The 20,659-nt window shown below is 64.0% G+C and overlaps 2 protein-coding genes across 17 annotated transcripts in view; both read right to left on the bottom strand.

Annotated features, from left to right (window-relative positions):
* Positions 1–446: 446 nt before the first annotated feature.
* Positions 447–3,404, bottom strand: LOC100355286 (uroplakin 3B). 2 transcript variants are annotated; one of them, XM_008257977.5, is made up of 6 exons: positions 3,238–3,404; positions 2,975–3,124; positions 2,568–2,793; positions 1,886–1,965; positions 1,607–1,736; positions 447–1,365 (listed from the first exon to the last, which is right to left on the bottom strand). In XM_008257977.5, exons 1-6 carry the CDS (start codon positions 3,317–3,319, stop codon positions 1,206–1,208), a joined length of 828 nt encoding a protein of 275 aa, XP_008256199.4. In that variant the 5' UTR covers positions 3,320–3,404; the 3' UTR covers positions 447–1,205. The 2 variants fall into 2 exon arrangements, with proteins under 2 accessions (XP_008256199.4, XP_069920583.2); XM_070064482.2 differs by having other exon boundaries at positions 2,975–3,119; positions 3,238–3,377.
* Positions 3,405–5,391: 1,987 nt separating this feature from the next.
* DTX2 (deltex E3 ubiquitin ligase 2) overlaps positions 5,392–20,659 on the bottom strand; it is a 34,048-nt gene continuing 18,780 nt past the window's right edge. For 11 of the 15 annotated variants that reach the window (XM_051847659.3, XM_051847656.3, XM_051847657.3 and 8 more), the window contains 7 exons: positions 16,973–17,073; positions 12,305–12,445; positions 9,791–9,864; positions 8,835–8,993; positions 7,905–8,066; positions 6,497–6,586; positions 5,392–5,985 (listed from right to left, as the gene is read on the bottom strand). In XM_051847659.3, the coding sequence (XP_051703619.3) occupies positions 5,758–5,985; positions 6,497–6,586; positions 7,905–8,066; positions 8,835–8,993; positions 9,791–9,864; positions 12,305–12,445; positions 16,973–17,073 (955 nt within the window). In that variant the 3' untranslated portion in view covers positions 5,392–5,757. The remainder of the gene's footprint in view (positions 5,986–6,496; positions 6,587–7,904; positions 8,067–8,834; positions 8,994–9,790; positions 9,865–12,304; positions 12,446–16,972; positions 17,074–20,659) is intronic. The other 4 variants (XM_070064481.2, XM_051847661.3, XM_089321094.1 and 1 more) reach the window with 1 other exon arrangement.

Here is a 20,659-nt window from a genome sequence, read left to right on the forward strand (position 1 = left end):
TCCGGCTTCCTGCTAATTTGCATACTGGGAGGCAGCTCAAATTGGTGGGTCCCCGCCACCCACGTGGGAGACCCCGGATGAAACTCCTGGCTACCCCCTCCACCCCCGCGTGACCCCTGGGGTCAGCAGGTTGCTCTGGGTTGCCCCGCCCCCTGGTCCTCCCGGCCACGCCTCTCACATGGACAGAGCAGTGAGCAGGGTCTCCGGGGGGTGGCTGACCAGGGCTGGGCTGGGGGGCTTTTAACCACGTCCCGGGGGTCGTGGGCTCCACCGCCCTGTGCACTCCCAGGGGCGGGCTCCACCTGCAGAAAGGCACCCGGGACACCTGGGCTTGGGGGGTCTGCGAGGGGCTGGGGTCGCGGGAGAGGTCTGCAGGCACCAGGGAGTCCTGGGCTCCCCCGAGACGCGGCCCCGGGTGCCGAGCGCATTCAGGGCCACAGGGAGGAGCCAGCCGATCCGCATTTATTAACGAGGGCCCGCGCCGGGCTCCTGAGGGAGCTGGGACACTGGGTTCCGTCGCGGCGTGCAGCGGGCAAGCCCGGGGGCCTCCGCTTCTCCAGGACGGTGGTCCGCACCTCTGCAGGCCTGTGAATACGAGTGCGCTTGCGCGCGGACATCTGGCAGTGGTGCACCAGCGCCCCCGTGTGGCTGAGGCGGGAAGTACCGGCCTTGGGGACGAGCTGTGGTTTGCTGGTTTGGAGCGCGCATTCTTGCGGGTGATGGGGGCGGGGATGCCAGCGAGCCTGATGGGGCCCCAGGGCAGTGAGCTGTCCAGGGTCAGAACTGGCTGTGCTGGAGGTCCCGTGTCTACCACTGCATACAGCAGGTGCTCAGGGGAGTGGATAAAGGCATGAGCCAGGGGTTTGTGCAAGAGGGTTGGAGGTGAGGGTGGACTGATTCTCCCCTCTCCTGCCATGGCCCATCCCCACAAAGGGCCTGAGTCCATGGACAGTGGAGATGTCCCAGAAGCCCTCACCCCGCCCCAGCTGCCGACGGGCAGGACAGAGGGACAGAGCAGGCTCAGGCCGACGGTGCGCACAGACAGCCCCCTGCCCTCCGCAGGCCTCTTGGGATGAGCAAGCTTCCGGGCAGGGCACCCTGTCCACCTGCCTCCCTATCAGGAGAGCTCAGGCAGAAGAGAGGTAGGGACAGGGTGGGCCTGGCCACGGCGCTGCCCTGGGAGCGTGCTGGGCACAGAGACCAGCTCAGGGGCTGAGGCTGGGGAGGGGGTCCGGGCCCGGCTCACAGCCCACGGGCAGAGTGGCGGCCTCGCTGGGCGGGATGTGATGGGTCGCGTAGCGCGTCTGTCTGAAGGAGCCGATCCGCAGCTGCTCAGGGGTCTCGCCTGGCCACCACAGGCTGGAGCTGGACAGGGAGAAGGGGGAGAAGTGCCACGTCCCTGCTGCTGTGCCCCTGGGCAGCCGGACGCCTGCCTCCTCCAGGAAGCCGCCTTGACTATCCTGGCATCAAAGCCAGGCGGAGAAGGGCAGGGCCAAAGACAGACACCCCGGAACCTGCCCCGAGCGAATCCCATGGCCCAGCACCCGAGCCGCAGTGTGGACAGAGGGTGGGAGAGGGGCCCATGGTGGGGGGTGTTGCCACTCACAAGCGCACGGTGGAGGCAGCCAGGAAGGCCAGCAGCAGGAGGCCGGCCAGGGTGCAAAGAATGGAGGTGATGACGATCATGCCACCGCTGCGCCGTCCCGGCCACGTGTCGATGGTGCCCGGGGCCTGCCCTACACACAGGGGCTGCTCGCAGGCCGCCGGTCCCCTGCCTCCCTCAGCCCCGTGTCCGCACAGCCCAGGGCTCCCAGCCCCCTAGTCCCACCTCCGCAGCCTGGCGCAGGGGGAGGGCCCAAGGGAGCACCCGACCCCCAGGGGCTACCTTGGCGCAGAGTGATGGGGTCCGACCACCTGGTCTCGGCCACCGGGGAGCCACCGGCGTCCATCAAGAGGAACTTCACTCTGGGGACAGGGATGCAGTGGGGGACGAGGGGTGAGACTCAGGGCAGCCGGGCCCAGAGGTGGAGGTGGGGCTGTGGCCAGGGGTGAGCGGGAGCCACGGACCCGGCTGCTGGCACCGAGGGGAGCTGGCTCTGGTGGCCGCTGGGGGCGGGGGTTAGGCTGGAGGCTACACCACTGGCAGAGTAGGTGAGAGGGCAGTAGGAGGCGGTGGCCAGGCGCTGTCCTGCTCCCCCCACGCTGGGGGCCAGCTCCAATCTGCAGACACCTGCCTCGCCCCCCCCCCCACACCAAGGGTGCCAGGCTTTCCCGGGCTGGGCTCAGCCCCAGGTTTAGCTTCCTGTTGGGATCCAGCCTGAAGCCACTTGGCTAAGCTGGTTCCCACCTCTGTCCCTCGGACCTCCTGCCCCTGAAGTGGAGGGGTGGGGAGCAGGGGTGAGGAAACCATGGCGGGGGGGGGGGGAGGGGGAGGGGCAGACACTGGACTGCAGCCAGGAAGGGGTGGGGCCCTGAGCTCCCCGTCCTAGACACCCCTCCCCCCAGAGACAGCCCCAGTGCCAGAGCCCTCCAGGGGGGTGTGGGGTGGGCAGGGGCAGGACCCCCACCTGTAGGGCCCCGGGCCGGGGAGCGGGGCGTTGCAGTACAGCCGCTGCCGACAGCCGAAGTCATTCCCCACCCGCAGCAGGGCGACAGGGCCACCGCCCCCCGGGGGGTCCTCACAGGGCAGCTGGGCCAGCGACAGGGGCAACGTCATGTAGTGGCCGTGGGTGTGCAGCTGTGGGGAGGCCGGGATCTCAGCCTGTGTCTGTGGGTTCCGGAAGTCCCTGGAGGCTGGAGGGCAGCGGGATGAACAGTGGGGTGTCGGGGAGAGACAGGCCTGGCTGTGTGGGTGGGGGGTCCCGACTCCACCCGGCCTCAGCGCCCTCCAGGGTAAAGCCCGCCTCCCCCCTCCCCCAGCCTCCATCCATGGAAGGGCCGGCAGGTGTCCCCAGCCCCCCACTCCGCAGGGCACCATTGCTGAGGGCCACCACGAGCCAGACGGTGCCGGCCACTCCGGCGTGCCGGTCGAAGACGCAGCGCGGCTGCTCCAGCGAGAACGTGGTGGCCGTGACCTTCCCTTCCAAGTCCCAGGCGGTCATCTGCGGCGTGTAGGGGATCTGCTCTGTGGCCGTGGGGGTCGAGTCTGAGCAGTGGCGGGTGCAGATGGGCCCCCCCGCCCCGGGCTCTGGACTGCTGCCCCACCCCCAGTCCTGGGACACCCCCCACCCCACTCACCCAGGCTGAGACACAGTAGCACCCAGCTCAGTCCCGCCAGGATCAGTAGCCACAGGCCAGGCCAGCTTCCCAGGAGCCTCATGACCGCCTGAAGCCTCAGGGGCTGCTCTGGCTGCCCCCGCCCCTCCCCGGACCTCGGGCCTGGACCAGCTGGTTAGTCAGGCTGCCCGGGAGGGGGAGGCCAGGGCATCAGCTCCTCCCTCCCCCGGGAGGAGGAGGAGGACTCAGCGCTGGAACCTGAGGCTCAGGGCCTCATGCCTGAGATTCCTGCTCCTCCGGTGCCAGGAGCCTCCCCCTGGCGCCCCATCCCCACCCAGGGAGCGCAGTGGGAGCAGAGGGCAGAGCGGCCGCACCCTACCTGCCCAGTCCTCGAGACGAACTTGCGCCCTGACGGTGGTGACAAACCCTCCGCTCACGCTTGCTTCTTCCTTCTGCTTTTGTAGAGTTTTGGAGACGAAATTCACCTAGCACAGAACTCAAAGCTCAGTGGACTTCAGTATGCATCAGCCACCACCCCCACCCTCGCCATCCACAGCCCCAAAGTAGGAGACGGAAAATTCCAGAAATGGATGTGCTTCGTTCTGAGTGCCACAGCGCAACCTTGGGCCACCCTGCTGTGTCCAGCTGGGGTGGGGACGTGAGCCAGCTCTTGCCCAGCGTGTCCACTCTGTGGACACTGCCCTCCTGTGTGTCACCGGACTCTGCAGGGCTGAGCTTTCTGCTCTACGGGACCTAATACGTAGGGAAAGTCATCGCATGTACGCACAGGAACACAGTCTCAGGCACTCAGAGGGCAGGGGGGTCCGGGGAGGGTCCCGTCCTCTGCCAAGTCACTCCTTGTCCCGGGGACATCCTCTGTAGGTCACATGCGGCTTTTGGTGTCTGAATCCTCCCGTCCCGTTCAAGGCCGAGCAGCGTCCCACAGCGGGGACACGCCTCACTGGCCACTTCCTGCGGTTGGGCCACATTTTGGCCATGGTGGCCTGTCGCCGTGAACAGTGACCTACAAGCCTCTGGTGGGCACGCTCGCAGCCCGCAGGTGTACACCGAGGAGCGGGCCGCACCCGACGCCCCCTGCACAAGGTCACCGGGGTCTGAGGGTCCAGCTGTGTGCGTCCTGTCCTTCGGCACCTGGGCCATCGCGGTGGGCTGGGTTTGCGTGTCCCCGAAGGCTGACCCTGGCCACCTCCCTGTCTTACAGCAGCGTCCAAGTCCTTGTCACCTGCTGTTAGGCCTGCTGGCTTCGAGAGTTCCTGATGCTCTCACTCCGCGTCACGCATGCGAGTGCTGCCGGAGCTTCTCCCACCCCTGGCTCAGCCTCCCCGGGTGGGGGGAGCAGACGGGGGCCGCACTGGGGGTCCCCAGGCTCGAGGTCTGGGGTCTCCACCGGGGCCCAGCTGCCCTGTCCTCCAGGCCACTCAGGGCCCTGGCCCAAACACCCGCGCTGGCCTGTGCGAGGCCTGGACGTCCTACAATTAGAAGGGGAAAACGAACTGCTCGACGGGAAAAAACACATGCATCTTCCCACCAGAGGTTGCAAAATAGAATTTATTGTATTTTCAATAGAGAAGGGGGCTCCCAGAGGCAAAGGTGCCCCTGGCCCCCAACAGGCAGGCAGCAGGGTCCTGTCCAGGGCAGCTGACCGTCCTAACAGGGTCACGGAGTCGGGACGTGCAGGACGTGGTCACCCAGCCTGGCCTGGCCACCGGCCCCGGCCCCGGCCCCGCCACCCGACGCAGCTGAGCCTCGGCCAGCACCGCCCGCCCCTCCAAGCCCCCACTTCTCGGCAGCACACTCGCTAGCATGGGACGGCTGAGACGGGCACGGGCCCTGTGCAGGGGCTGACACACAAGTTCCACCGAGAGAGAGGGCAGCCCGGGAGCGGCCGCTGTGGGCGTGCAGCGTGCAGGCTCGGGCCCCAGGGAGTGGCCCGCGTCCACGGCTCACGGGTGCTCCCGTCTGCTTCTCAGATGGGGGCTGAACGGGTGGCAGCTGAGACCCTGCTCCGATGCAGCGGGCACTTGGCCAGCCGCCAGTGGGGTTGGATCTCACACACACACACAGACACGCACACACACAGACACGAGACATGCACACGCGCGCACACACACACATACACACACGCTCTCTGCTGACAATCATCTCAGGGCCTGCTGACTTTGGCTATCGGGCATTTATTGCAAACAAAATCTGAGGTAAAAGAAGCTGACCTGGAACCCATGCCCGTCCCCGGCTGGGCTGGGTGGTCTCTGCCCCCGGCGGCGCCAGGCCCCAGGCCCCATGGCCCAACACAGCCTCCGGAGGACAGAAGGACCCAGCGCACTGAGGTAGCTGCGGGTAAGCCCCACCAGCACAGCCTGGGGCTGTCTGCTCCCCACACAGACCCCCGCCCAGAGGGGAGGGGGAGGGAGGCAGGGCCAGGCCGCAGTCTGGCTTCCCGGGGAGCACCCTTGTCCAACGTCCAGCCTCAGGAAGGCACCTTCCAGCCCGCCCACCCGCCCGCCCGGGCAGCAGTGGGCGTCACTGCTGCTCCAGGCAGTCCTCGGTCACGCCCTGGGCAGCCAGCTCGGCCAGCACGTTGGGCAGGTAGTTGGGGTCGGGGTAGCCGTGGCCGGTCACGTTGCGGTCCATCTCGGTCTTGTGGTGGATCTCGTTCCACACCACCGTGTCAGTCTCGCCCGTGGTGCTGGACGTCCCGACCGTGAAGATGAGGCGCCTCTTCCAGGCCACTTTCAGGAGCTCCAGGACCTGCCGGGGACGGGGGTGGGGGTGGGGCTGGGGCCCGGCGCTGGCAGGGGCCTCCACCATCACCCCACCTGGGCGCTAGACTCCGACAGCCAACCTGACAGCCCCACAGGCCCTCCCGCCTCGGCCACCAGCGCTGCCTTCCACTCGGGCTCCAGCCAGAACCCGGCACCCTCCCGGCCGAATCCTGGCCTCGCTGCCTCCGCCCCCGGCCACCAGCTGGGCCACCTCGAGCAGGGCCTCTGCGGCGCCCGGGGAGCTCTTCCGGACGGGGCACTAGTGCAGCCCCCGCAGCCGCAGGCGGGCTCCTCCCGCCCTCTCCTAGGAGGACTCCCTGGCTGTCCTGGGGGCCTCGTCCCGCGAGTGGCCTGTGGCCATCCTGACTTCAAGGCTTGCTGGGGGCCAGTCTCTCCTGCTCACTTGAGCCCCAGTGAAGGCCGGGCCACCTCTCCTTGGTCCTGGCCCCAGTGCAGGTGCCCAGAAGCAGTGGCAGAGAGCATGTGGGGCCTTTTACCTTGCGGCCCTGGGCGTTGTCTGGAAGATAGCACTGGCGGGGGAAGCCTCTGGCGGTGAATGGCTTTCCAGGGTTGGGGTGCTCGGGGCCCTGCAGGGACACACAGACAGCAGGAGGGAAGTGCTCCAGGAAGGCCCAACTGGCCAGCCACAGGGGCTCATAGTACATGGTCAGACCTCCTAGGCCAGGGACCACTCAAGCTCCCACGTGACCAGATACAGCCCAGCCCTTCAAGACCCAGTGTGAATGCGGCCCCACCCACATCTGCCCTCCCTGGAACCCACGCCCCTAGGCCGGGTCTGAGTCTGCTACCTTCCCCCTCCCCGTGGTACCAGGAACCCTGGAGACCACCCCCAATTCCTGGGCCTGGGCTTTTTTTTTTTTTTTTTTTTTTTGAGCCCACCCATAACACCCATCAGGTGCCCCAAGAAATGGATGGAGGGGCCAGCTCTGTGGCGCAGTAGGTTAATCCTCCATCTGTGGCACCAGCATCCCATATGGGCGCCGGTTCTAGTCCCGGCTGCCCCTCTTCCAATCCAGCTCTCTGCTATGGCACCCACATGGGATATCAGGAAGAAGCTCCTGGTTCCTGACTTCGGATGGGCACAGCTCTGGCTGTGGCAGCCATTTGGGGAGTGAACCAACGGAAGGAAGACTTTTCTGTCTCTCCCTCTCACTGTCTATAATTCTACCTCTCAAATAAATAAAATTAAAAAAAGAAAAAGAAATGGATGGAGCAGGGGCCCAGAGGCCAACTTGATGGACAGGCAGATGGGGTAAGGGGCGGAGCTACAGGGCCACACCCACATGACCCCTCCAGGGCGCTGTCAGGAGCATTCACTCTGAGCCCATGGAAGAGAAGGGAACCCCCACCCACACCCTGGAGGTGGGGGCAACCATGTGATTCAACAAAACCCACCCCTGTCCACGGGCCCGGTCCCCGCTGCCCCCAGTGTTCCCACCTGCTCCAGGCTTTGAAATCAGTCCTGGCTCAAAGCAGAACCGAAGTGCCAAACCTCCTGTCCCTGAGCCTCTGGGGCCTCGCGCTTGGATTCCCGACATCCAGCCCTGGCCCTGCCACTCCCATTCCTGCCTGGATCTGGCCACTGAGCTGGGCTCTCGGGAGCAAGGGTCCGGCCCTACTCCACAGCCCCTCCCCGCCGTGCTCGGGCACCCGGAGGGCTCCCCGGCTCGCCAAGCCCTCTGCTTGCCCTCTGCCGTGCTCAGGGCAGTGAAAACAACCCCCCTGGCTCAGGGAGGGGCTGAGCGCCACCTCTTTGCCGCCGCAGCCCCAGAACGCGGCACAGGGGCTCCTGAGGTCCAGTCCTGACCCTCCCTAGGCAGGCCTTCAGGGAGCTGGGCGTCCTGGCCCCGTCCGGGGCATGCTGGGAAAGGCGCGGGCCCTTACCTGGATGCCGTGAGCAATGCTGTAGACGATGAGTATCGTCCCGCAGTCCTCGTGGCCCGGGAGCGACACCTGGAACTTGAACACCTCCATCTTCCCCTGGGGCTGGGTCCCGGTCTTCTCTCCGTAGATGGCCTTGCAGGAAGGGCACTGCAAGCTGCCGTCCTGGAAGGAGGAGAGGCCCAGACTGAGGGGGAGGGGCAGGAGCAGGCCGGCCCTCAGCGCCTGGAGCCCCGGAACTCCTGAATGGAAGCGCAAACGCAACACTTGATCCGCTGCACGCTGGCCGCGCGGGGCGGATGAGGCACTGCAGAGAGGACCCGCCGCAGGAGTCTGCCCCGCCTTCGACACTGATGGGAAAAACCACCTCCCGAGAAGGCAGCTCTTGGCGTGTTTACAGCACAGTTATCGATGAAGATATTGTTCCGAGCAAGGAAGTGCTGGGCTGCATTAACATCCTCGGGTGCGGCCTCCTTCTCTTAAATGAGGTGGGACTCTGGTGCCTGCTGGCCTTGAGCCCCGGGCCCCACTTCTCTGTTTCCCCTACTCATTCAGCTCCTCTGCGTCGGCCCCGTTCACCAAAGCAGTTCCGCCAGCCAGCAGGGCCAGAGTGGCCGCCGCGGGAACTGGTTCACGCCCTCCTTCCATAAGGGTCCACTCCAGCTCAGCTCCACCACAGAGCAGCCATGCCTCAGCCCTGTGTCTGCGTGTGGGCTCGGAGCCCGGCTCTGCACCTCCCGGCAGGGGACCCTGGGCATGGCGAGGCTGTCCTGCTTCTAGGAGGGGCCAGAGCTCCCGTCCTAAGGCAGGGGCGAGCTCAGCTGAGCTTTCTTGAGGGCCACTCGGTCAGCCCGTATTGCCGCCCCCTGCCCGGCAGCTGCCCCCCACAGCAGCATGGGGGGCGTCACCCCAGCCCGCCCCTGCCCCGGGCACCTTGTTCCCGTTGCAGTACATGGCCAGCAGGCACAGCAGGTGGAAGGCGTGGCTGCACTTGGCGAGGCGGCCGACGGCCACGGGCCCCATGGTCTTGCTGTCGGTCACGTCGCTGTACCCAGATGCCGCGGACAGCTTCTCCATGCAGATGATGCAGTCCTGGAGGGGACCAGACACAGGGCGCGCTCGCCAGTGCTCGGCCAGAGGGCAGGCGGCGGAGAGGCCTCCACTGACTAAAGCCGGCTGCCGTGCCACGGGCGAGTGACTGGCACGCAGGCCCTGGAAGGACTTGGCAGAAACACAGGCCTGAGGTGGCAGAGCGCGCCGTCGCGTGCCCACGACGAGGCCCTGGGAGCCGGGGACTGTGTGGAGGACTAGACCAGGCACCTCCAGGGGGCGCAGGGGGAACGGGGCACAGGAGACGGCCAGGCTCTGGGGCTCTGACTTGAGGGGTTTTAAATGGGGGCTCTCAAGAGCTCAGACAGGAGCCCGGGGCAGGACAGGACAAGTGTGTGGGAAGTGGGAGTGCAGGGGGGTGAGGGGAGTGCAGGAGGCCGGCTCCAGGCCCGGATCCAAACCTGTACTGACCACATGACTCTTGGCCCTCCAACTGCAGGACAGAGGGGAGGTCCAGAGCCCTGGGTTCTGCATGGAGCAGGCCGACTTCGACCTTCCCCACCCACCACCCCCAGGGCTAGGGCCCCCAAAACATGGCTGGGCACTGAGGTCCAGGTTCCACTGGGGGGCTGGGTGGACACAGCCTGCCTGTCCCCAGGACCCCCGACTCCCAGGTGATGCGGAAGGCCTTGGTCAGGACCACAGCTCGAGAGTGGCCAAGCCTGGCCACCCTGGGAACGCCTGGCCCCTCTGCAGTGCTAGATCAGGCACCTGGGCACGTGCCCCGCAGGCAGAGGGAGACCGGGGTCCTCCGGGGCTGGCGCCCGCCCGGCACACACCTCATCGGGGGGCGACTTCAGCTCCTCCGTGTACTTTCTGATCACCTGCTCTGGCTCTGGCTTCGGGGTCCCCCCTGGAAGAGACAAGAACAAAAGTGGGGACCCTGGGAGCAGGAACTGGAGAGGGCGAGGATGCCAGGAGGAGGAGGAAGTCCAAGCTGCGGGGAGGAAACGTCAGAAGGGCTCAGACAGAAGGCAGCGTGCAAGGCAGGACAGAACATTCTGGAGCCCTAAGCCTGCTCAGGCCGCCCACTGGAGGAGCAGCACGACCCGCTCGCTGAGCCGTGAGGGAGCGGGCTCTGGTGGCGCGGCTTCCTTCAACCTCCATTACTCCCGCAGGGGGACGGGGGCATGGGATGGGGGGGTTCGAGTAGGCATGGCTTCCTTCAACTTCCATTACTCTAACAGGGGCACGGGGGGCGGTTTCGAGTTGGCGTGTGCCTGGAGCCCGCATGCGGTACTGTGCACGCTGTCACCACGGACCGCCTGTCTGGGAACACGGTGGGTCTCACACACCCACAGGGCGGGGATGAGCAGGAAGCGCACCCTGGCTGCCCTGCTCCTCACCTGCGGGCAGGTCTGTGACGCCAGGGGGAGCCTGCACCTGTGACGGGTTAGGCTGCTACTCAGGATGCTCCGGGGGGCCCGTGTGAACCCCTCTGCAGTGTGCTTCCTTCAGCTCCCTGCCGACGCCCGGGAAGACAGTGGATGAAGCCCCGGTACTTGGGTCCCCGCCACCCACAGGGAACTCCTGGCTTTGCCTACCCCTGGCTACCGTGGACATTTGGGGAATGAGCTAATGGACAGGAAGCTCTCTCTCTCTGCCTCTCCTTGTCACTCTGCCTTTCGAAAATAATTAAAAAAAAAAAAGACAGAAAGAAAGCAGTAACTGCCCCACCTAGTGGTGAGAGAATTGGCATAGCCCAGGCCTCCCCCAGGTGGCAGCAGCAAAATCACGAGTGGTGGCCAAGCCCAGGCAGGGAGACCAGGGCAGGGAGGCCACGGCAGCCCCACGGAAGGCACCCAGGCAGAGGCTCGTCATTTCCCACCGCGGTCCTCCTCTCAGACCAGAGTGGCTCGGGTTTGAACACAAGCTCCCAGCTGTCACCTGTGGCAGCCAACACTTGGAAGCCGGAGCCTCGGCGGCTGTGCCCGCTGTGACCGGGGGGGGGGGGGGGGGTCTGCAGAGAGCCCACAGCACACAGGCTGGCGTGGGGACGTCGGGCCACCCGCGTCTCCGTTCCCTGGTCTGAAAGGTGGATGCCCAGCTGCTAGCAAAGCTGACCTTGGATCAAAGGCAGGAGCTGCTGACCCAGACACCCCACCTCCTCTACACCCCGAGACGCTCCTAACCCGCACGGATTTGGAAGAGTTTGTGGAAAACAGAATTAAAAGATTAAGTTTATTTTGAAATTCATGCATACTGGAGGGGAGGTCTTCAGAAAGTTCATGGAGAATGAGCTTTATGAAAAAAGTCGCAGATTTCAGTTTTTTGCACCACAATACATTCACCTTTCAACTCCATTTTTCCATGAACTTTCTGAAATATCCTGGTACACATAACCGTCCACACGCAGCCCCCTCCCACAGCCATGCGCCCCCAGAGGCCTCCAGGACCACACTCTGCTCACTGGGCGAGAACAATCCCTGTCCGTGGGCACGCTGTGACTGTGGAAGGCTTGGCAAGCCCCTGCCCCCCCATCTACCGGGAGCAGCCCCGCCCACCTCCGTATCCCCCCCCCCCTGCATGCGGTCGCTTCCTGAACTGCAAGGCTCTTTCCACAAGCTGCGTCCCTCCCAGGGGCCAGGCCAGAGGACCACCAGCCCCGGGAAAGCCCAGGGTCTGTCAAGAGCCAGAGGGAGATGGTCCCCACCTCCAGGGTCAAGTGTGAGTGCAGTGTGCAGAGTCCGGGCCTCACCCCTGGCCTGGGGGTGGGGGTGGGGGTGGGACCCCACCGGACTAGAGCAGCCAGCACTAGATCGTGCCAGGGCCCGATTCCTCTTCCTCACCAACACACGGAGGCAGCAGGTACAGCTCAGCAACAGAGAACCTGCGTCAGATCCCAGAGCAGGCCGAAATCTCACTAGTGCAGGACCCTCCACACAAACCTCAAAGCCGCCAGCACGCCCCCGGCTCTGCCACCCTTCTCCCTGGCTGCTCGACCCTCGGGGCCCCTCTCAGGTAGCCACACAGGTGGCCAGGCAGGGCAGCGGGCCAGGCTCACTGCCTGGTCACGGCCTCAGCCGATGGGACACAAGTCCCCTCCCTGGTCCTGACAAGGTCCTAGGTCTCACCCACACTTCAGTGTTCACTGGGGTCCTCAACAATAGCCCTCTCACTGCACCTGTGCCGGGAAGGATTCCCAGGGGCCACCCCTGCTGCTGACCAAGGACAGGCAGAAGGGCCGCGGAGGGCCCTGGAGGGGAGAGGAGAGCGATGGCGCAGGACAGTCAGAGGCAGCGAGGCTCGAGGCGGCTGGGCAGAGGCCAGAGAGCGCGTGCGAGCAGAACTACCTTTCACGGCCATTTTCCTCAATCTCTTAACTGAGCTGTGACTTTTAGAGGCCAGGCGGGAGGCGGGAGGGCTGGTGGGCTGGGGTGCGCGGCTAAGACACACAGGGAGTCCAATGGCTGACATCAGCACACTCGTCATGCCTACATGGGTGCGAGACCAGACATGCAGGGAGGAGACATGTTAGAAGGAGGCATTCGCCACGTGGCAACCACAAACCCTGCCGAGCCCCACGTGGCTCTGAACGGCCGTCAGGACCGGCACATCTCCCTGGGGCGTCTGACCTCTGCAGGCAGCCAGGGTCCGCCACGGCCGGTGGAACAGAGCTCCAGGCCTGGGAGCTGGTGCCCATGTCCCACAGGCCTCTGCGCAAGCAGCCGCCCAGCCCATGCCCAGAGCATGCAGGGGGACAGGCCCACTGCTTCAGGAGGGCAGAGGCCAGGGCGCACCAGCAGCCTCAGCAATTCTGGGCGGCATCTCCCAGTGCCCAGCACGGGGAAGCAGAACAGGAGAGGCGACGTGGCAGGGCACAGCCGAGCTCTGAGGACAGGACAGGGGCTGGCTTCAAGGGCTGTCCTCCCCAGTGCCCCCGGTCACCCTGCCCACGGGTGCTGCCTGCCTTCCGTGCTCATCCAGTCTATCCGGGTGCCACGGCCTTCAGGGACCTTGCTGGGGTGTGCACATGTGAATGCTGCCCCTCGGGCACCACAGTTAGGCGTCCCTGGTGCCTGTGACAGCCCTGTTGGAGCAGCAACGCTCCCAGACTGCAGCCTGCTTCCCTGGTGCCCCGGGGGAGGTGGCAGAAGCAGGCAGCGGTGCTGATGGACAGAGAGATGGCCGCTCTCCCCAGAGCTCACTGTGCCCCATGCTGGGGGAGCTTGCCTGGCTGGGCCCTCACCCCAGGCGGCCGTCTACACTCCCTGATGGCCCTAGGGTGCTCACCTGCAGACAGCCTGCTCCTGTCACATGCTCGGCCTACCTGGCTGTCAGTCCCACTGCTCAACTGCACCACCCCAGGGAAAGGCTCTCAGCCTTCTGGCCCCGGGGCTGGGCACAGCGGGGTATCTGGGCCTCCAGGAAATCCAGGGCCCTACTCCCTTCTAGGACAGGCCTGGGCAGACAGCACCGCTCCCACCAGAGAGGATTCAGAGAGGGGAAAGGCGGCCAGGCAAGTGGCTGCGGCTTCTAGAAAAACAAAGGCGCTCAACCCGACCTAGGTGCCCGCCTGGGGCCAGCCGAGGCCAGCCACCAGCCTGGGTGGCCCAGCCAGTCGTGCCCAGGGCTCCGCGGCAGCCACTCAGTAGGAAACTCGCTCAAGGGCTCGCCAGGAGACCGAGCCTCAGGCCGGGGCTCGGCTGCTGCCCTGCACCCAGGCTGGGCCCCTGTTCTCGGTCACCAACAATGCTGCCAACACCCCAGAGCTGTCCCTGGGCTCAAGTGCAGTTCCCTTGGGAACCCAAAGTCAGGTGGGCAGAACCTCAAGCAGGCACAGGTGGCAAGAGTGGGCAAGCAGGGACAGGTGCACTCCCCTGAAGCGAGCCCTGGGCCTCTGTCCTGACCTTGTCCTCCAGCAGCCCTCTGGCACTCCCTCTCCGCCCCACCTACAAGGGCCACGGCCCCCTCACGCTCTGGCCATTGAAATCACTCCTGTACCTGCTCTGGCTCACTGACGGCTGTCTGTCAGCATAGGCTGAGGATACGGCACTTCCAGGGCAGTGCCGGGCCCACGGGAAGCCCTCAGGTAGCCCGTGGAACAAAGCCGCCCACCGTCAGCCACCACCACTGCCTGCCCTGCCCCACACAGGCCCTGCCCCTGAGCTCAGGTCAGACAGAGGCCTCGCCACTGGGGCCTGGACAGGAAGCAGCCGGGCTCTGTAGCTCTGCCTTTCCGTGGCGAAGTCTGAGCCCCCCATGCCCAACACTGCACAGAAGCAGCACACAACGGGTGGGAGGAGCATCACGGTGCCACGCCTCCTCACCGTGAGGGCTGAGGGACACCCCTAGACTCCTGCACCCCTCAGATAACTGGACAACTCCAACAGCCACCACTGCCTGCTGTCCTTACCTGCCAGGGCCCCTAGAGAGCGAAGACCCCGTGCAGACTCATTTCCCAATCTGCCAACTCCAGGGGCAGCCCTGAGTACACTGGCCTTGGCTGGGACCGAAGCCTGTCCTCAGCCCCTGGCCTCCCCGACCCCGTGTCCTCCCCACGTGACCCCTGCTTCCTCCCTGCAGGGCAGGCGGCGGCCAGGTGACAGTCCCAGAACCAGGCTGTGCCCCACAAAGGAGACGGCTAGGTAAGGCCAAGCACCCCCAGTCCACAGCCTGGACACCTGCCTGTAAAACCCCGCCTCCGGCGCTCGACTCCTGGAGCCGTAAGCACAGAGCCCAGTGAGACCACAGGCTCCTCCTGCTCCCCAGGAACTGGCCAGGACCCCCTTTCCCCAGGGCCCTAAACACAGCTCCCACCAACCTGAAACACAGGGCAAGCAGCTGTCCTGGCCCAGCCAGGAACAAGTTCCTGTCTCCCCGATGAGAGCTAGACAGAGGTTTAAAAGCCCTGACTACGGGCTGCATCTGGCACAGCAGCCAGGACGCCCCTTGCGACACCGGGCTGCACCCCTCACTGGGGTGCCTGTGTTGAAGTCCAGCTTCCACTTCTGATCCAGCTTCCCGCACATGTGTCCCCTCAGAGGACTTGGGTCCTGCCATCCGGGTGGGAGACCCAGAATGAACTCCTGGCTCCTGGCTTCATGAGCCTGTGGCACGCCTTTGAGTACACCAGCAGACAGATCTGTCCGTCTCTCTTTCAAGTACAAATGAATATACATAAAAATTAACAATCCCAGGGCTGGCGCCAGGGTGAAGCAGGTTAAAGCCCCAGCCTGCAGCACCAGCATTCCATATGGGCACTGGTTTGAGTCCTGGCTGCTCCACTTCCGTTTCAGCTCCCTGCTAATGCACCTGGGAAAGCAGCAGAAGATGGCCCAAGTGTTCGGGCCCCTCGGCCATGTGGGAGACCTGGAGAAGGTTCCTGGCACCTGGCTTCAGATTGGCTCAGCTCTAGCTGTTGCAGCCATTTGTAGAATAAACCAGTGGATGGAAGATCCGACTGTCGCTGCCTCTCTCTAACTCTTTCAAATAAATAAGTCCTTTAAAAAAATTAAAAATCCCCAGATAGCCCAGGACTGCTCCAAGAGCCAGTGTGACAGGGACACTAAAGATCATCTGGATGGGGCCAGGAGCCGGCCCTCAGCCTCGGCAGCGGAGGAAAACCCAGGCCCACTGAGCTCCACTCAGGCGGCTACGGCATCTGTGTCAGTGCCTGGGTCGCACTCCTCTCCCTGCCAGGCTCTGCGCAGAGGCTGGTGAAGAGCCGGGCCCTGAGCGTAGCCCCTGCTGCTGCACACACATGCACGCGTGGTAGCGGCTGACTCATTAGGGCACCCCAGGCCGCAGGGTGACCTGCGCTGGCGGGAACTGCCAGGCCAGCGCGTCCCGGCTCCGTGCACGGCCCCAGCAGGGGCGCTGGCGGCTGAGGCGGGTTCGGTGCTGCCTCCTGAGCAGGGCTCCCCTCCTGGGCTCCATCTGGGCAACTCCAGCCCTCGCCCTCCCCACAGCTGCCTTCTCTGGACTCCGGGCTGCTCCGTTTGTCCTTCTCTTTCGAGCGTCCTGCCCATGGGCTCTGTGGGCGCCCGCCCTCCCACAGCGGGCAGAGGGCACCGTCCCCCGAGGCTGCCCACCTAAGATGACGGCCATGCACGGGCTGTCCAGGGCCAGCTCCACGGTCTATCACACAGCCACTGCCCATACACTGCTCCCTGGACTCAGACCAGAAACCCAAGGCTGAGCCTCAATTATCTCCTCAAACACAAAATGGGAATAAACCCGTCTCCAGGAGTCCCCTCGGGACGAGGGCACGAGCACACACAAGCGAGGCCCTGCGACGCCCATCACGGCGCCAGCCTGGCGGTGGGGCCCCACAGGCCTCTCTCTCCTACTTCCACTCTTCCCTGGGAACGTTTAAAGCTGAAGCCCCCTCCCCCCAGCCCCCAGGTGACCCTGGCTGTGCAGGAACTTTGGGGAGGGCGCCAACACACAGAAGATTTCTCTCTCTGACTCTCCGCTGCCACTCATTCAAATACATTTTTAAAATCTTAAAAAAAAAGAAAAAAGAAAAAAGAAGATGGACAGATAACAAAACCTCTATGGGGTGGGGAACTTCTCTCCCGACAAGGGCCATTTGTATATTTATATAAACACCACTCTTGGGCCATACAAAATTAGCAACTTAAAAATCAGCCTGCTGTAGACTTGTTCCATTTTGAGTCCCGCCTGTGGTCACTTGGGCAGGCCCAGACCAAACGAATCCTGCAGGTCTTGTAGGGCCCGGGGACGGGACGCGAGGTAACTACAGCCCCGGAGGGCCCCCTGATGGGAACGCTCAAGGCACTCAGGACAGGGAAGCGACTTCACCTGTGACTGAACTGCATGCAAAAGTAAGAACCGTGAGAAGGGCCCACCGCAGGGCGCCTGTCATCCCGCCCAACTCCCCCAGAGACGAGAGGGGCAGCCCAGGACTTGCCCACCTGCCGTCCCGACGGCCCAGCCATGACAAGGCACCCACCCCAGCCCGGGCCTCCCCACTGCGCCCTGTGCAGAGCACCTACCTGCGAGCGCCTGCTGGACCCGGCTGGGCTTCGGCATCTGCATGGGCACAGCGGCAGCGGCGCTCCCGGGGTTGCTCGAGGGGCCGCTGGGGAGGGAGGCGCTTGGGGAGAAAAGAGAACAAGCTGACGGGGTGGCACTGACTCAGCAGACCAGGGCAAGGGAGCAGCGAGCTAGGACCGGGGACTCGGCCGAGCGACGGCCCCCGCCCCCACCCACTTCTGCTTTGCCCAGCCGCCTCTGCGGGGCAGGGAGGCCCTGGGGTTGGTTTCCCTGGGCAAGTCAAACCCCAGAGACAGCCCTAACGCACTTGAAGCTCACAAGTTTCAGCACACCGAGGGCTCTGGGTGTGAGGAGACTCGGAGAAGGTGGCATCACCAGTACCAGGACCGACCCGTATCGGAGCCCCCGTGACGGGGCTCAGAGGAGGACACGGCACCACCTCTGCGGGCTTCCAGCCAGAACTGCCCTACCCCAGGCCCATGGGGGGGGACTGCACCGGGCACACCCAAACTAAGGGACACCGGACCAAGGCCCTCTTCAGAAGCGGCACGGTTCCCGAAGGCGAAGGCAGGCTGGGCGCCGCTGTTGTCCAGGGAGCGAAAGGAACACAGCTGCGTGCATGGGGGAGCCCTGGGCAGCATCCGAGAATAAAGCAGGGAGGGGAAAATTAACGAAAGCCTTTGGCGGAGGCCACTGCTGTGGTGTGGTGGGTAAAGCAGCGGTTCTAGTCCTGGCCGCTCCACTTTGTTTTGTTTTGTTCTTTAAAAGCTTTATTTTATTTATTTGAAAGGCAGAGTTAGAGAAAGGCCTTCCATTTGCTGGCTGAAGCCAGGAGCCAGGAGTTTCTTCCTGGTCTCCCATGGGGTGCAGGGCCCAAGCACTTGGGCCATCCTCCGCTGCACTCCCAGGCCACAGCAGGGAGCTGGATGGCGCTCACAGGGATGCCGGCATGGCAGGCCGTGATTTTAACCTAATGCCCCACAGCACTGTCCCCTGCTCCACTTCCTGCTAACGGCCTGGGGAAAACAGCAGAACATGGCCCAAGCGTTTGGGCCCCTGCCACCTACGTGGGAGACCCGGATGAAGCTCCCAGCTTTGGCCCGGCTCAGCCCCGGCTGTTGCCACCTTCTGGAGAGCAAGCCTGCAAATGCAGATCTCTCTCTCTCCTCCTGTAACTTTCAGATAAATAAATCTTAAAAAAACAAACAAACAAAAAAACCCACAAGCACACAGTGAGCAGCGCTGTGGCAATGCTAACTTCCTGGTGCTGACGACTGTGTCACAGCCACTGGAGACGTGAGCACCCGGCCAGGTGAGGAAGGCCGACACTGTGCGTCTAACTTTCCTGTAAATCACAACGTAGCACAGCATCAAGGCTCTGGGTTTAAGTAAAGGTCCCACCTCCCACGTGACTATACTCAGCTGTAAAAACGTGGCCAGGCCAGCACTGTGGCGTAGCAGGTAAAGCCACCACCTGCAGTGCCAGCATCCTGTATGGGTGCCGGTTCTAGTCCCGGCTGCTCCACTTCCGATCCAACTCTCTGCTGTGTCCTGGAAAGCAGTAGAGGATGGTCCAAGTCCTTGGGCCCCTGTGGGAGACCTGAAGAAGCTCCTGGCTCCTGGTCAGCTCAGTTCCAGCCATTGTGGCCAACTGAGAAAAGAAGCAGGAAGACCTCTCTCTCCCTCTCCTTCTCTCTGTGTAACTCTTTCTTTTCTTTTTTTTTTTTTTTTTAAGATTTATTATTTTACTTGAAAGTCAGAGTTACACAGAGAGGAGAGGTCTTCCATCCACTGGTTCACTCCCCAAATGCCTGCAATGGCCGAAGCTGCACCCTTCCGAAGCCAGGAGCCAGGAGCTTCCTCCAGGTCTCCCATGCAGGTGCAGGGGCCCAAGGACTTGAGCCATCTTCTACTGCTTTCCCAGGCCATAGCAGAGAGCTGGGTTGGAAGCAGAACATCCCATCTGGGATGCCAACACTGTAGGCGGTGGCTTTACCCGCTACACCACAGCGCCGGCCCCAACTCTTTCAAATAAATAAATCTTAAAAAAAAAAAAAAAAAAAAAAAAACACCACATCCAGGAAGGAGCCCTGCACTGCAAACAGGAGGCCAGAAGGCCCAGAGTGTGCCGGCTCTTCCCCCAGTCCCCGGCTCCTCCCCCAGTCCCCAGCTCACCCGTCCATCCCTGCTCCCTCGGAAGCAACAGGAAGGGTGTGAAATCCTGGCTGGCACACTCCCTACACTGGCGCTCCCCTGGACAGGTCCAGGCCCAGCCTCTGAGAGGTGGCTTGTGTCCACCAGGCTACCCCGACAGTGGTCAGCACCCCAGCCCTGTGCGGGTGACACGATGCCTCCAGGGCTGCCCCACGCGGGGGACTGCAAGGACAAACCCTCATGCCCGCGGGAGCTGAGGCTGCAGGGCCTCCACAGGGTCCAGAGCACAGCAGGTGCTCCCAGACGTGCCGGGCCAAGAGCATTCTTTCATTTCCATTTCATGGCTGTTCTTCCCAAACTGCCCGTGTGGCGAGGACAGAAAAAGGGCAACCCCACGACGAGGACGGGAATGGACCCAGGGTGCCCTGAGAAGCAAGTGTGGGGCCGGAACCAGTGCACAAGCGTTCGAGTCATTGGGAGCGAGCCCCTCCCCCTTCCTGAGTCTGTTTCAACTCTTCCCAGTCTTTAAAAAGGCTCATGAGGGTCTTTGTGGTTCTGAGGTTCCCCACGTGAGGGCATTCAGGTCTCCCAGGAACACAGCTGGAGCCCTAACTAGGAGGCCAGAGAGCAGAAGCTGGTACATGGTGGGCGTGGCCTCACTGGGCGGGGGAGGGGAGATCCACGGTCCCTTCGAGAGATGGGTTCCCTGGCTGCCCCACAGCATGGAACTCATCTGGGGGGAAGCGCTAGTGCCAGGCTCCATCAGCAAGACCACGGCAAACAGCAGGACGCTTCCCGTGGGCAGCTCACCTGCGCCTGGGGCCAGGAGCCCAGGTCTGCCCCAAAGCCTCCAAGTGTTGCCTCTCCTCAGGTCCCTCCCCTGCGTTTCCTGGCTAGGATCAGTGCAAGGACGCAGCGCCTCCCAGGACAGGTGCTCAAGGAGGACCTCAAAGGTCACCGACCCCCCCACCCCGACACTCCACCGGCTCAACCCGCAGAAGGCTCCCCAGCGTGGGGCGCCAACTGTCCCACACAGTGCCCTCAGAACTGCTGGGCTGCGCCTGGCATTCCTGCCTGAGACCAGCCGGAGGAGCTCCCACACGGAGCTGAGCACAGACCTGCGACCTCTGAGTCTCCTAGGCAGACAGGGGCGTCACATCCCCGGCTGGGGCAAAGCCTCGGGGCTGCACAGCAGGGCCCCCCACAGCCCTTGCATACGGGAACGCAGGCTGGCGGCCAGCACTGCGCAAGGGAGCACAGGAGAGACTGGCGCCCTGCTGCGGCATGTGTGTGAGCAGCAGCTGCTCCATCTAGGACATGGGGGGCGGGGGGGGCGGGGGCTCGGGGTGCCTGCATCCTGTATCGGAAGGTCTGGGTTCAAGTCCCAGGTCCGTTCCCAAGTCCAGCTTCCAGTCAGTCAACACCCTGGGAGGCAGTGATGGCTACACCGGGGCCCCGTCACCCTGGTGGGAGACCTAGACCCAGTTCCCAGAACCTCCTGGCTTCAGCCTGGCCCAGCCCCAACTGTTGGG

Source organism: Oryctolagus cuniculus, chromosome 19, assembly GCF_051225735.1.
Source record: "Oryctolagus cuniculus isolate XC-2025 breed Fujian yellow rabbit chromosome 19, ASM5122573v1, whole genome shotgun sequence".
Lineage (NCBI taxonomy): Eukaryota > Metazoa > Chordata > Mammalia > Lagomorpha > Leporidae > Oryctolagus > Oryctolagus cuniculus.